This window comes from Lethenteron reissneri, chromosome 6, assembly GCF_015708825.2.
Source record: "Lethenteron reissneri isolate LAM-NWPU_2019-01 chromosome 6, ASM1570882v1, whole genome shotgun sequence".
In the NCBI taxonomy this organism is placed as follows: domain Eukaryota; kingdom Metazoa; phylum Chordata; class Hyperoartia; order Petromyzontiformes; family Petromyzontidae; genus Lethenteron; species Lethenteron reissneri.
The window spans coordinates 7,828,233-7,841,796 of NC_083784.1; the positions used below are offsets into that span (position 1 = coordinate 7,828,233).

The 13,564-nt window shown below is 49.3% G+C and overlaps 1 protein-coding gene across 1 annotated transcript in view; it reads left to right on the forward strand.

Annotated features, from left to right (window-relative positions):
- Positions 1-6,420: 6,420 nt before the first annotated feature.
- Positions 6,421-13,564, forward strand: part of LOC133354507 (chloride intracellular channel protein 5-like) — a 91,418-nt gene continuing 84,274 nt past the window's right edge. The window contains exon 1 of the mRNA XM_061571400.1: positions 6,421-6,989. Within this exon, the coding sequence (XP_061427384.1) occupies positions 6,492-6,989 (498 nt within the window). The 5' untranslated portion in view covers positions 6,421-6,491. The remainder of the gene's footprint in view (positions 6,990-13,564) is intronic.

Consider the following 13,564-nt stretch of genomic DNA (forward strand, 5'->3'; position numbering starts at 1 on the left):
GTGGGTTTGACAGCAGCACGAGGATGATGATGATGATGGGGGGTGTTTTCACTCTTTGTGTTGGGCCGCACGTCAAAGGCCAAACTAAAGGCCATCAGGGGCCTTGCAATTAGAAACACTGCGCTCGACAGGCATGAAAGTTTCTCCCCACTACTATGACACTTTTTTGTATTAATTTTACCAGGTAAGGCCCACTGAGCGATAATATAGCTCTTTTTCAGAAGCGACTTGGCTATCACAAATGATAGCTCAACGAAGTGGCTTATCACGTGGAAATGTATAGCAGCCAAATACTCTAAACGCATGTTGTTTCAAAATGTGGAGGGGAAAACCGGAGGAGCCGGAGAAAAATCCACGCGACCACGGGGAGAACATGCAAGCTCCAGATATAAAGCAGGCGTCAGGGTCGGGATCGAACACCACGACCTCCTGTATACCAGGCGAGGTAAGTAACATCTCGCCACCGTGGCAAGTTGCAGAGTTGGCCTGATAACTTTAATCTAAATTGTCTTATGGCTGTTAATGTTTGACTTACATCACACTGGGATTTTTGCACACAGCGTTGTAATACGGTGGGTTTTTTTCTGCAAGATTTGCTGATCTATCCAGGATGTTTCTGTTGCGCGTCGTCGCTGTAAGATGTTCTCTGTTCATATTTAGTTTGTTGCTGTTGCACCCGACTCAAGAGCCGCATGGCTCACAGGGCTATACCTAATGAATGAAACTTGAAACATGTACAGCCACTTGTGTCAACCCACTGCTGCTGGGGGTGAGGGGTGTTAAACCATACTTCATCACGCTCGCCTCTCTAGATTTATACCATTTCTGACCCCAGCTTTTGGCTGGACACCTGTGAAAACGAAGTCTTCATAGCTCATAGAGTTATTCCATGAGCTATGCGTATTTGTTGTCCATGGTGGGCGAGGGTTTGCTGAAGGCTGTGGAGCATTAGACGCGTAAGCATAGAAGTACACTACAACAGTTAGTTTTGTTCCACTGCCTTCTACCACCCACAACGTATCCTCGCAGCGTTTATCGAGTTATATTATAAATGATCAACTATTATACAGTACACAGTCAACTATTATACACGTACCATGCAGTATTCGATCTAGCGATACTAGTGTATTGCGAAGTTAACAACACGCATCTTCTCGACTTAAAGCTTTCGTGGCTGCAGGAATTCATATTCTGTGTGTCTTTCGGTAAAGTCGCGTAGATAGGTTCAAAGACTTTACCGTGACTTTACCGAAAGACCCATAACCAGATACCAACTCAACGAATCAATCCCATGGTGTTAATGAATTGAAAAATCAATTCACGCCGTGAGTAGAGGCCACACCTACCTAAAGCAATTTACAATTCGAGGCAAAGCACCTGCTCAACGCCACTCAATATCAACTCGTGATGAGCAATACGACGAAGATTACCCCCCCCCCACCCACGTGTAGACCTTAACAGACTGCTGGGGCGAGTGGTGTTAGCGAGCACCTATGAAGTCCGATAGCACCACCGCCCGGCTGCCTTTGTCTCCCCAATGCTGATGTTTGCAAGCCGCCCCAGACACAGTACAGTACTAATTTAAGGCCACGTTCCCGATGTTTGCATAATTTATTAAGTTGCTTTCCAATGGCAAGCGACATAAATTGGGCAACAGATAATTGGACTACTAATTTACAATTAACCATTTTTAGATTCCGATAAGTGTCCTGTTTTATTTGGAAAAATTTTGGGACAAATAATACATACGTCGTTCCAAAAAAACATTTCCTACATGCGAACACGATTTTTTTAATATTTTGCAGAATTAAAATGTAGCACGCAATGTATAAAGCTACATCTCACAAACTCCATCCAATATACTGTAGTTATGTTCAGGACAATTCTGGGAAACGAACACGTTAATCACAGCACACCACCCCCAACACAAAAGATAATCCATCTCGGTTAAAGATAAAACATAATAATTTGGCACTGAAAAAGATAGTCTACGCATTTGATTATAACAAAGTAGCTATCATTGCAGTTGGGTTTACCACCGGATTTTCAATGAAAAATATATTCTGTTGATTTTCTACCCCTCCCACAAAAAACTGCTAAATTGACGAATCAGACCCTTGCACTTGAATGCCTTGTGTTTTACAATAATTGCAAGTGTATCGTTGCAGTGAGCTGCACTGGCCAGGTTATTTTGAGCCGCCGGCAATGATGCCCACTCAAAGTGTGCTGATCACAGGAGGGAGTCGAGGGACAAAGACAAACTGAAATGGGTGGCCGATGTTATTCTAAAGGCACTGTCATCCAAGTTTCACAATTTATAATACGGTAGTGTCAGGATTTCCACATGCTGAGCCAATCATAGCAAAATAAGTTTACAATTATTGTCTACAATTAGGGCGTTCGCTGAATAAAGTGCCCTAATTTTACTATACTGTGTCACCTTTTTGATACTAATATCAATGTTCCATACCGTGTAGAGTACAATTGTATGAAGATGTGCGATTTTATGGTGGTGATGACGATGGCGAGATTGGAAATGCGTTAACCCTGACCAGGATTCGAACTTAACGCTCCAACTTCAATGTGCAGCGCTGATTCGCTCGGCTCACCCGAGCCCGCTGCCATAACCTCTACATTTACCACATCGCAGCTTGATGTAGCAAAAGGACAATGAAACAAGCTTGTGCGCGCGTGGCTTTTTTATTGAATGCATGTCAGCCTTTTTTGTTTGTTGTTGGGGTTCGTCTTTGTTTTCGGGAGGAATTTTCCTGGACCTGAGAGTGTAGAGATAAGAGGGCCCCCATTAATTTTTTTTTATTTCCAGCACCCCCCCACACACATCCCCCCAACTCTTGTTCGGTTGCCGCGACAACGTCAAACACGCGCGTGCGCGTCCGTGTCCACGTGTCACGCGCCCCATGGCTCCAGCGTTGGCAGAACAGAGATTTTCACCTCTAGATACAGAGCGATGGGAGTTTGTTGGCACATTGGCTTTTTAAGCCGTGCCAAAACTATGAATCTAAGGCAACATGAGTTCGATTCCCTTGCCACGGTTAACATCGGTGGCAAGTGATGATATGATATGATAGGGTGTTTGCCGCCCGTTCGGGGTTGACGAAAATTGGCATCTGCGTGTGTGCGTGTGCAGAAATTGATTTGTACAGAGATCTCGTAACGGTGTTGAGTTAAGATGTATGACGGTATACTGCACGGTTTTGATAAGCCTAGTTCTGGCTGAGAAATGTCCGGTGTTTGGTCTCACGGTGGGAATAGGTGGCAACCTTGCGTACTGACCAGCGAGGTTAAACATAATCTTTAATGGACACGGGGCAGAGAGGGCCTTTATCCAGCAGTGGATTGACAAATAATTATATATTATTTTGTATTATTAAACCAGTGTTGTGGGGTATTTTAACCTCCAGATCTAGCGTATGGTCAACTCTTGGGAAAATGGGTGAAGGGTGATTGAGATAAAATAAAAACAACACGGATATTATGCAATAAATGCAACCTATGCTATTAAAATGTATGAACACGGCAAAGAAAAGGATGTTTGTTTTTGGCAATCACGGTTAATCATCAACGCTGGTAAATGCACCCACGGATAACCGAGCGTGAACTCTGCATTGCAGGATTGCATTTTTAGCATTACGAAGTTAGCGTGTGTAGATAGCTCACAGGTCCATCAGTGAGTGGATTAACAAAAGGACCGTGTGTAGTTTTCCGGCGATGAGAGTGAACTTTGCTATTCGTTGATATCAGACTTTTCAGGTTTTTGTTTATTTCCAGAGAGGCATTCGGCAGTCTATTCCCATGATGCATCGCTGGTGTTGTGTTGGCAGAATGTGGCGTGCTTTGGCATAATGTCTGATCTGTAAAATAACAATAATTTATCATACATTTTCCCCGGAATATAAGAGCTTGCTTAGGCTTGTGTATCTTTTCTGACCCCCTGGCTTTTTTATTGCCTTTGACTTTAGTGGCTTCCATCCGTCGGACATGGCAACAGTTACTGACGCACCCGTTGTGACACTGAGACGTTTTTACTACGAGATGCAAGCCGGTGTGGGCTATGCGAAGTTGACGAATGCTTTCTCAATATTTCGGTCAGCCGACCTTGTAGAAATACATTTCACAGTCTCCACAGCGTGAGCAGACACGGACGTGTCCAATTTTTCCTCGGCGGAATTTGTCCCCATTCTCTTTTTCTCAAAGTGTGACTTGTGGAACAATAGCGTGCACCTTCCAGACTGTTCACATCAGCTTTTTAGTCGCACCAAAGACAACCCTTACGTCTGTTGTATCGAGTAATTGCCACCTGGAGTTGTGGTGCACAGCAGAGGTCGTATTAAATCGCGGCTCCAAAGATCTACACACCTTGACTTCGACCAACCCGCATCAGAATTATTGACAAACAATCCACGCGACCCACACAGGGCTGTACACGCCGACGTACATTTAACATTACATTCAGAACAATGGCCAAGCATCATCTGAGACCCAAGGAACACCTCCCGTCCCATTGACCACATTACGCAGCGCGCGAGAGAGAAACATTTGGGACGTTAGCAGATACGAAGAGGTTGCATTGTAGTCAAAGTGCAGGGGGTAGGGAGGGAGACGGTATCTGGGGAGGGGGGGAGGCTCACCCGAGCCCCCCAACTCTAAGTTCTTATCGTCACGGCGTCGCAGCCTTTCCCCATACACACACGAGGTGTTAGTGAGCAGATCAAGTCGTTACTCATTCTATTTGGCGTTGACATTTGCTTCAACATTGACTGTGTCATGACCTCCTCCCCCCCCACACCCACTCCCTCCCCCCGGGAGTTTTCTGTGTGATGCCCCCCCCCCCCGTCTCTTTAAACAATGGTCACGCTTTAGAGGCCCCCTCCGAGAGGGCTTTGTCGCTGGTGGCTCCTGCGGCAGTCGCCGTGGATGGAGAGCGGCCGAGGTTCGGTGTGTGGGGGGAGGGGTGGGGGCAGGGGGGCGGGGGTGTGGGGGCTGTGGGGGTGTAGGGTGGGGGCTGTGGGGGGTGGGGGGTGGGGGCTGTGGGGGGTGTGGGGGTGGGGCTGGGGGGTGGGGGTGTGGGGGGGGGTGGGGGGGGGGGCTGTGGGGGGTGTGGGGGTGGGGGCTGTGGGGGGTGTGGGGGTGGGGGGTGTGGGGGGTGGGGGTGGGGGGTGTGGGGGGTGGGGGCTGTGGAGGGTGGGGGGCGTGGGGGCTGTGGGGGGTGTAGGGTGGGGGCTGTGGGGGGTGTGGGGGGTGGGGGATGTGGGGGGTGGGGGGTGGGGGCTGTGGGGGGTGGGGGGTGGGGGGTGTGGGGGTGGGGGCTGTGGGGGGTGTGGGGGTGGGGGCTGTGGGGGGTGTGGGGGTGGGGGTGTGGGGGTGGGGGCTGGGGGGGTGTGGGGGTGGGGGCTGTGGGGGGTGTGGGGGTGGGGGCTGTGGGGGTGTGGGGTGGGGGCTGTGGGGGCATCGCTCCGCGTCTTCTTTCGCTCACTCCACCTCGGCGCGCGCGGCGGAGACAGCGCGGCCAAGGGGCTTCCCCTCCATCATCATCATCATCCTCCTACATCCTCCTCCATCCTCATCATCTCATTTGCATAGACGACGCCTCATTTGCATAGAACAGGGGTGGGTGGGTGGGGGTCTCAATTCTACCTCGCGCCTCATTTACATATAAAAGGAGAGAAGGGGAGGGGGGCTCCGTTATATCTCGTTTGTGTGTAGACGAGCGGTAGGGATGTGAGGGGTGAGGTGAGGTAGGAGTGAGGTAGGTGAGGTGAGGTAGGAGTGAGGTAGGAGTGAGGGGTGAGGTAGGGGTGAGGTGAGGTAGGGGTGAGGTAGGAGTGAGGTGAGGGTGAGGCGAGGAGAGGGAGTGAGGGAGGGGTGAGGAGGGGAGTCAGATGAGGCAGGAGTGAGGTGAGGTAGGAGGGAGGGAGAGGTGAGGGAGAAGTGAGGTGAGGTAGAAGTGAGGTGAGGTAGGAGTGAGGTGAGGAGGGGAGTCAGGTGAGGTAGGAGTGAGGTGAGGTAGGAGTGAGGTGAGGAGGGGAGTGAGTTTAGTGAAAAGGTGGAGGAGTGAGTTGAGGGAAGGAGGAGTAAGGTGAGGGGGGGGGGGTGAGGGAGGGGTGGGTAGAAGGTGAGGGGGGGGTGAGGGAGGGGGGGGTGAGGGAGGGGGGGGGGGGTGAGGGAGGGGGGGGTGAGGGAGGGGGGTGAGGGGGGTGAGGGAGAGGGGGGTAGAGAGGGGGGGTTGAGGGAGGTGGGGGGTGAGGGAGGTGGGGGGTGAGGGAGGGAGAGGGGGGTAGAGAGAGGGGGGGGGGTGAGGGAGGAGTGGGTAGAAGGTGAGGGGGGTAGGAGAGAGGGGGGGTAGAGAGAGGGGGGGGTAGAGAGGGGGGGGGGGGCTAAGAGCGCGAGCCACGGGCTCCTCGCTGGGCTCGCGCTGCCACGCGCCGCACGCTGCTGCTGCTGCTGTCCCGCGCGGACACGGGGACGTTCACATGGCCGAGACCGAGTCCGGCGAAGCAGCGGCGGCGGCGGCGGGCGAGGCGAGCCAGGAGCCGAGGTGCCCAGGGGACGACAACGAAGACCAGCAGCACGACCAGCAGCAGCAGCAGGAGGTGGAGGTGGCAGAGGGGGAGGTGGAGGACAGTCAGCAACAGCAGCAGCAGGAGGAGGAGGAGGACATGCTGCTGCCACCGCCACCACCGCCTCCTCCGAGTGGAGATGACGGGCTCTGCGGCGAGGAAGACGGCGAGCAGTTCTGCCTGTCGGACGAGCTGCCTCCCCCGCCGCCCTGTCTGCTGGAGGAGCCGGCCTGCGACGAGGGCATCCGTGGGGAGCACGGATCAGCGGCCGAGACGGGAGCGGCATCAGGAGCGGGAGGGAGGGGAGCAGCAGCGGGAGCGAGAGGAGCAGGGGGAGAGGTGGAGTCGGGGCTCTCGGCGGTCGCGAATGGCAGCCTGCATCAGGACTTCGAGATCGGCATCTTCGTGAAGGTGAGATAAGCCGGGGAACGGTGGTCTTCATTGCAAGGCCCGTGGGCCACTGGCTGGCCCCTGGTGGCCTTTAGTGCGGCCCCTGACGTACGGCCCCCCGGCAGTAACACAAAGAGTGACAACACTGCCCCATTATCATCATCATCGTGCTGCTGTCAAACCACCACACACGCTGTGGAGAGCCCCTCACACGCTGATGATGTCTTATCGGCGAAAGTGGCTTCAATTCCCCTCTCCCTCTCTCCCTCTCTGGCAATTTAGCGAAGAAACACTGCGCTGGACCCACTGGGTGGTGGTCCCCTAACAAGTGGCACAGAGGTCCGTGGAATTCGTCGGTGCAGTTTTTTGTTTGTTGCGGTTGAACCCGATTCAAGAGCCGAATGGCTCACAGGGCTATACCTATAAATAAAATAGAGTAAATGTAATGAAAAGCGTTGTGAGGAGGGTTCACAGTTGTGCGTCCCCCCACGCAGGTCCAGAAATTTCGATTTAAAGCTTTCGTGACTACAGGGATTCATCTTCTTAGTTCTTTCGGTAAAGTCACGTAGAAGGGAAGTAATAAATAATAAAAAATAAAACATAATAAAACAATTCTCACGACGTTTCGGCCACAACGCAAGCAGCCGTCCTCAGGTGAAAACCAGGTCTGTCGAGGCGACAGCGTCTGAATGAAACAGCATCATGCTTGGAGCATATATAAGCTGGGTTGGAAGGGGGGGAAAGAGCGCCTTCTTTTGTCAAGGTCCAAAATTTTGAGAAAGCAGTGGTCTCGAGAAAGCCATTCGCCAGAGCGTTGTACATCAGTGGTGAGTACGAAGGGCAGGATACCTCGCCTCTGAATGAGGCCAGCTCCACCGGTGCGAGATGTTAACTCCCTCGCCTGGTATGCAGGAGGTCGTGGGTTCGAACCTGATCCCTGACGCCTGCTGCTGTATATTTGATGTTTGCATCTCTCTCTCCCCGTGCTCATGTGCGTTCACCGGCACCTCCAATACTGAAACTTTATCTTCATGCCGTGATAACCTACCTGCTCGCTGCCTACCATGAAAGAGGTCGTGGGTCCGATCCTGACCCCTGCTGCTGTATATTTGGAGTTTGTGTGTCTCTCTCTCCGTGGTCGCGTGGATTTTTTCTCCGGGTCCTTTGGTTATCCCTCCACATTTAGAATCAACATCACGCGTTTACAGTATTTATTTGGCTGCTATACATTTCCGCATGATGAGCCACTTCGTTGAGCTATCATTTGTGGCCATGTCGCTTCTGAAAAAGAGCTACATAGCTCAGTGGGGCTTACCTGGAGAAAATAAAAAAGTCTTTAAATAGAGGGGCACATGGGGAGGGGGGAGGGAGGAGGGGGGCACTGCTCTTAATTTAAAGACGGTCACCCATCGAAGCGGAGTCCAGGCGCCAACCTGCTTAGCTTCGGAGATTTGACGAGATTCGTGCGATGTGATGACCACAGACAGGCCTGAACTCTGGTGGCAGCTTCCCCCACCGCGTCACTCTCCGTCTCACACCTCTCTCTGTCTCGTCTGTTTATGCCTTGTTCGACCCTGCCATTAGCCCGATGAAGATTGCGTAGCCAGAGTAGCAAAAGCGATATTATAATATTTAATCGTTGCGTCGATACATATCCACTACTGCCTTGTGCTGATTGTACTGTATACGAGACATATCACCACCTACGTATTTAATTGTAACCAAATTTTACCCTTGACCAAACCCACCACCACCATGTATTCCGTGTAAACGTACAACGTTAGAATCTGGTTCGTACCGTTGGATCAACGTTAGCTCAACGTTGCCCTGACGTTTCATGTTTACTGGGTGGTGGGGCGCAGAACTTGTCAGATATCACTCGCCACTGATGTTAGCCGGGGCCGAGCGCAAACCCAGGTCACGTGGTGCACAGAGCGCAGTGTGCTAACCTCACCAACGTTCATGCCCCATGCTGTTATCGATCCAGCTCTTCCTTGACGATAGAGGCTTCTTGATCTCGATGGGCTCTCGCTGGTGCTAACGCAGTCGTGACAAGTCAGGTCCCGTCAGATGCAGACGGTGCATTCTGTCCAAGCCTCATCTCTCACTCCCTTATCTCTGCACCATGTACCAAAGCAGCTGAAACACATCATCATCACCCTGGTGGTTTTTTTTCTCCATTATTTCCCGAGCAAACATCTGCCCCCCCTCCTCCTCCTCCCCTCCTCCTGGCAGACAAATGCCCGCTCAGAGGTTAAGTGCAAAGTCACCTTGTGCGCCACTACAAGGGGACAGCTGCTACTGGGGGTGCCCTTTGAAATGTGTTGATATGAGATTCGAGTCGCTCGTCGCATGCAAAGCAGCCACGGTGTAATGGGCGTTATCTAAAAACATATTATTGTTATTTATGGCGATTGAGAAGTGAACATCTTTAGAAAAACACGTTATAAAAATACATTTCGCCAACAATTAATCAGCCCTTTGTGTATGTGTACAATACTTATTATTGTGTATATGTTTAGCTATTCGGTGTATCGGTTTATTTTCTATTCTTGACCAAACACAGCATATAGAGGACTGTATATCGTGATGCTTGGAATACGATTGAGAGGCAAAGGAGAAGGTCTTGTGAGCTGAAGAACATGCTAAAAGAAGATACATTGGATTTTAAGAAAAGTAATCGGGCCTTTGCAGGACACATCACCATAGTAGGAACTGATGGCCAATGGTCAAGACTTACATTGGAGTGACAGCCAAAGTATGGATTGTTCACAAGAGGACGTCCACAGCATAGATGGAGCGAGGAAATGAGAGTGTGTGCAGGTACTTTATGTATGTTGAACTTCTTTTGCACCGTACATAGCCAACCGTGCTAATCGAAGGTGCGGGGGAAGGACAACAAACTAAACACAAAAGGCAATTCTAAAGAAAAGCGTTTTCAATCGAGATTATTTAAAAGTGAATAGCTCCAGTGGCTTCCTAATATCGGAAGGAAGAGCGTTCCAGACGGCCGCAGAAGCGCATCTGAAAGTGCGCGATCTAGTGACCATCTTTGTTCGATGGCTATAAGCCAAAAGCCGCTGGGAGGATAACCGGAGCTCGCTCCTTGACGAGATCAACGAGGTCTTGTGTTTCATTAGTGGCAAGGACTTTGCGTGTAATGAGTGCGACCTTATAATGTATTCGTTCACCAACCTGAAGCCAGCGAGCACTGGATGGACATGGTCGGATCTGATTGCTGCATCGCAGGACTGTGAGAGATGTCGATGCTTTGGGGACACCTTCAACCAGCAGTGAATTGATCGTGACTGATGATGATAGTGTCTGCATACATCTGGTTTTCATTGAATCTTCATTTGTATGCTATATTAGTGCTTCACAAAGCTCCTCAACAAAGCAAACATAATACAGGAGTAGTATCCAAACACATTGCTTATAATAATAGTTTATACACGTACGCCAAATGCACACAACGGGTGCGATGTTGATGGAAGAGAGGTTGGATGTTATTGCGTACCGTACTGGGAACACCGCAAGTTAAAGGGGGGGGGGTGATTTTGCACTGCAAATCGTCAGAAGAGTAGTTGCCACCAACGCGCCCCAGTCTATGATGCCCCTCGTGTTCTGGTGACGCATTCCAAAAAAACCCATCAAACCCCGTTTACTTTCAGCAACACCTGTTAACGTGCCATCGTTTCGAAAGGTTAACAGTGTTTCTCAACGACTCCGTTTTGCTAATGAGCAGATTTAGCGTTGATAATTTCCCAGCAAAAGCGACCATAATTAACCAGCCAAACGCATGGAAGATATTCCACGCAGACAGTATTCTCATTGCCTATTCAAGTTGATAATTTGCCTGCTGTACATACAGGTCTGCAGCTAGATTAAGAAGACAGTACTGCGTCCCCTCTCTGCTTTATTCATTTGACCCAATCAACATTCACTGGCAGTGTGAAAGGTACAACCCGTTCTCCTATAACGCTGCGTGTTTTCATGACGCGAATTGGATATAACGCGATGAATGCATTAGGGAACACATTTTTTGTAACGCGAATGCGAATTGGATATATCGCGATTGAGTGATCAGAACTACATCGCGTGAGTAGGAATAAGCGGTCGTATCAATCTTGATTTGAAGCTTTCGTGGCTGCAAGAATCCATACTCTTTGGTTCTTTCGATAAAGTCACGTAGGTAGAAAATACAATAAATCACGACGTTTCGGGCGCAACACAAGCGTCCATCATCAGGTGTGAAAGCATGGTCTGCTGCTGAGGCAGACTGTTTTAAAAGGTTTGAAATGGGTGTAGCCCAAGGGTCATAAAGAAGTGGCCGGGGCTAGTGATGTTAATGTGAGAGATTAGCATGTAACTGTAAGATACGAGAGCGGCCTCCTCGACGAGGGCACGGAAGTGGCTATGTTAATGTGAGAGATTAGCATGATGTTAATGTAAGAGATTAGCATGTTAATGTAAAATCGAAGAGTGGTGTAACCCAAAGGCATGAGTGCAACCCAAAGGGTGCAATCCAAAGGGCATGTGAGCATGGTCGTATGGCTGCCTCGGCGTAGCATCACACCAGGCGGGATGCAGCTGGATGCTTCAGTCTTTGTTCAGCCTGCATACGCATCTCACGTGCTATCGTGGATTGTGCTTTAACAAAATGTAATTCGTCTCGCTGTGCATACAAATGTTGATTTTAATTACAATGAGTGGCAAGGGTATAAAGTTAATTAACATTTCGTAATAATTTATTTTGGTTAAAAAATTGCTTTGAAACCTACTACCACCTAACCCCTTAATTCCCATTGAATCAATTGTTATTATAACGCGATTTTTTCATACCGCACCCGGTGTTCTTCAGGAACGCAACTACTGTGTTACTAGGAGAACAGACTGCACAAATCCACAATCAGCTTGGCTGTTGGAAGCTCCCACGACTGAATTTGCCACACAAGCTTGGCACAATTCACACATGGTCAGATTTGGAGAACTGCCACCAGCCACTAAATTACTGTGATTGGTTCTAGGGCCCATATGGGTAGCCGCTAGGGATATTTTTTTCTGCCTACACATTTGCCTGGCCCCGGCACATTTCCACAGCAGAACAGAAAGCTTTCAGGGCTTGACCGATTCTGCCAAGCACATTGCGGCGTGGTGAAACTCGCCGATAAACACACAAAATTGAAAGGCTGTTTCAGATCTCACTCAATAGGCTGACACCGATAATGTCCCCAAGACCACCAGCCTGCTAAGCAAATTGTTCCCCATAGGACAGTATAGTAAGTGAAACAAAACTTTGGTGATGTTGCTTTGCAGTGGCGCACAAGCACAATTAACAATAAAACTCAACATGTTTGTCAAAAACACAGGCCTTAAAATGAATAATATATACAATAATTTCCGTTTTTGGCAATGTCCCTTTTTTCATAGCATTTTGCATACGTATAGTTTTAACTTGAAGGCTGCAGTGTTATTGACGAACGTGTAGAATACAGCAAGTAGGTTTCTGACAGACAACCTCAGCAGAGTCTTGAGCATTCTCCTCATGTCAGTGTAAGTTTCTCCGGCGACTTTACTATGTAGCCACATGCAAATAAAGTTCCAGCATCCCGACTCCCTTGTACGATGGTCTTACGGATCGCGCGAGGGTTTTCTGAGTTAGAATGTAAAAATATCCCCCTCCTCCAACCCAGCTTAAAAAAGACGCTCCAAGCCTGGGGTTGTCATTCAGACGCTGTCTTCTCGACAGACCTGTTCTTCACCTGAGGACGGCTGCTTGCGTTGTGGCCGAAACGTCGTGAGAATTATTTTATTATGTTTTATTTTTATTATTTTATTATTTCAATTCTACGTGACTTTACCGAAAGAACCAAGAAGATGAATCCCTGCAGTCACGAAAGCTTTAAATCGAAATTTTATATATTTATAATTGACTTTCATTAATGTTTCAATGCACAACACTGCTGTTCAAACGGCTAACTTGCGACCTGTTAGTTTTCCATCAATAATTTCCTAATTCTGTAATGACCAAATATCGAGTGACATATTATACAACCGAAGTTTATGTATTTAACACAATTTCGTCATGCCCATCAATTTGTTCTTGGCATGTTTTTTTTCCGATAGCTTTTAACTGAAAATTCTGGAATACTTTTATGTGCGGCATTTGCAAAACAATAACTTGTATCACTTTTTTTGGATGGAAAAAAAACTGGTGACGAAATATTAAACAATAACAAGTGTAGTCTTCAGTAAGTTGGAAAGGCAGGCATTGCACTCGTTTATAGCTTTCACCCCCAGCTTTACACCGATCGCGGCATGCGCATCTCTCACAGGGAAGTGCAATCTCTAGCGTTAGGGAACAGCTCACAGAAGCGGACATTACGGACCTGCGCCTGAGATCTCTTCCAAGTGACCTCTGGGCAGAGGTCGCAAACGGGTTTTGATTCCTTACCCGTACCCGGCCGCACTAGGGTCGCAATCGGGTACCCGTACCCGTACCCTACCCGATACCCGGCTACCCGTACCCGGCCGGGTATCGGGTAGGGTACGGGTACGGGTACCCGATTGCGACCTCTGGGATGAAGCCATGTTGC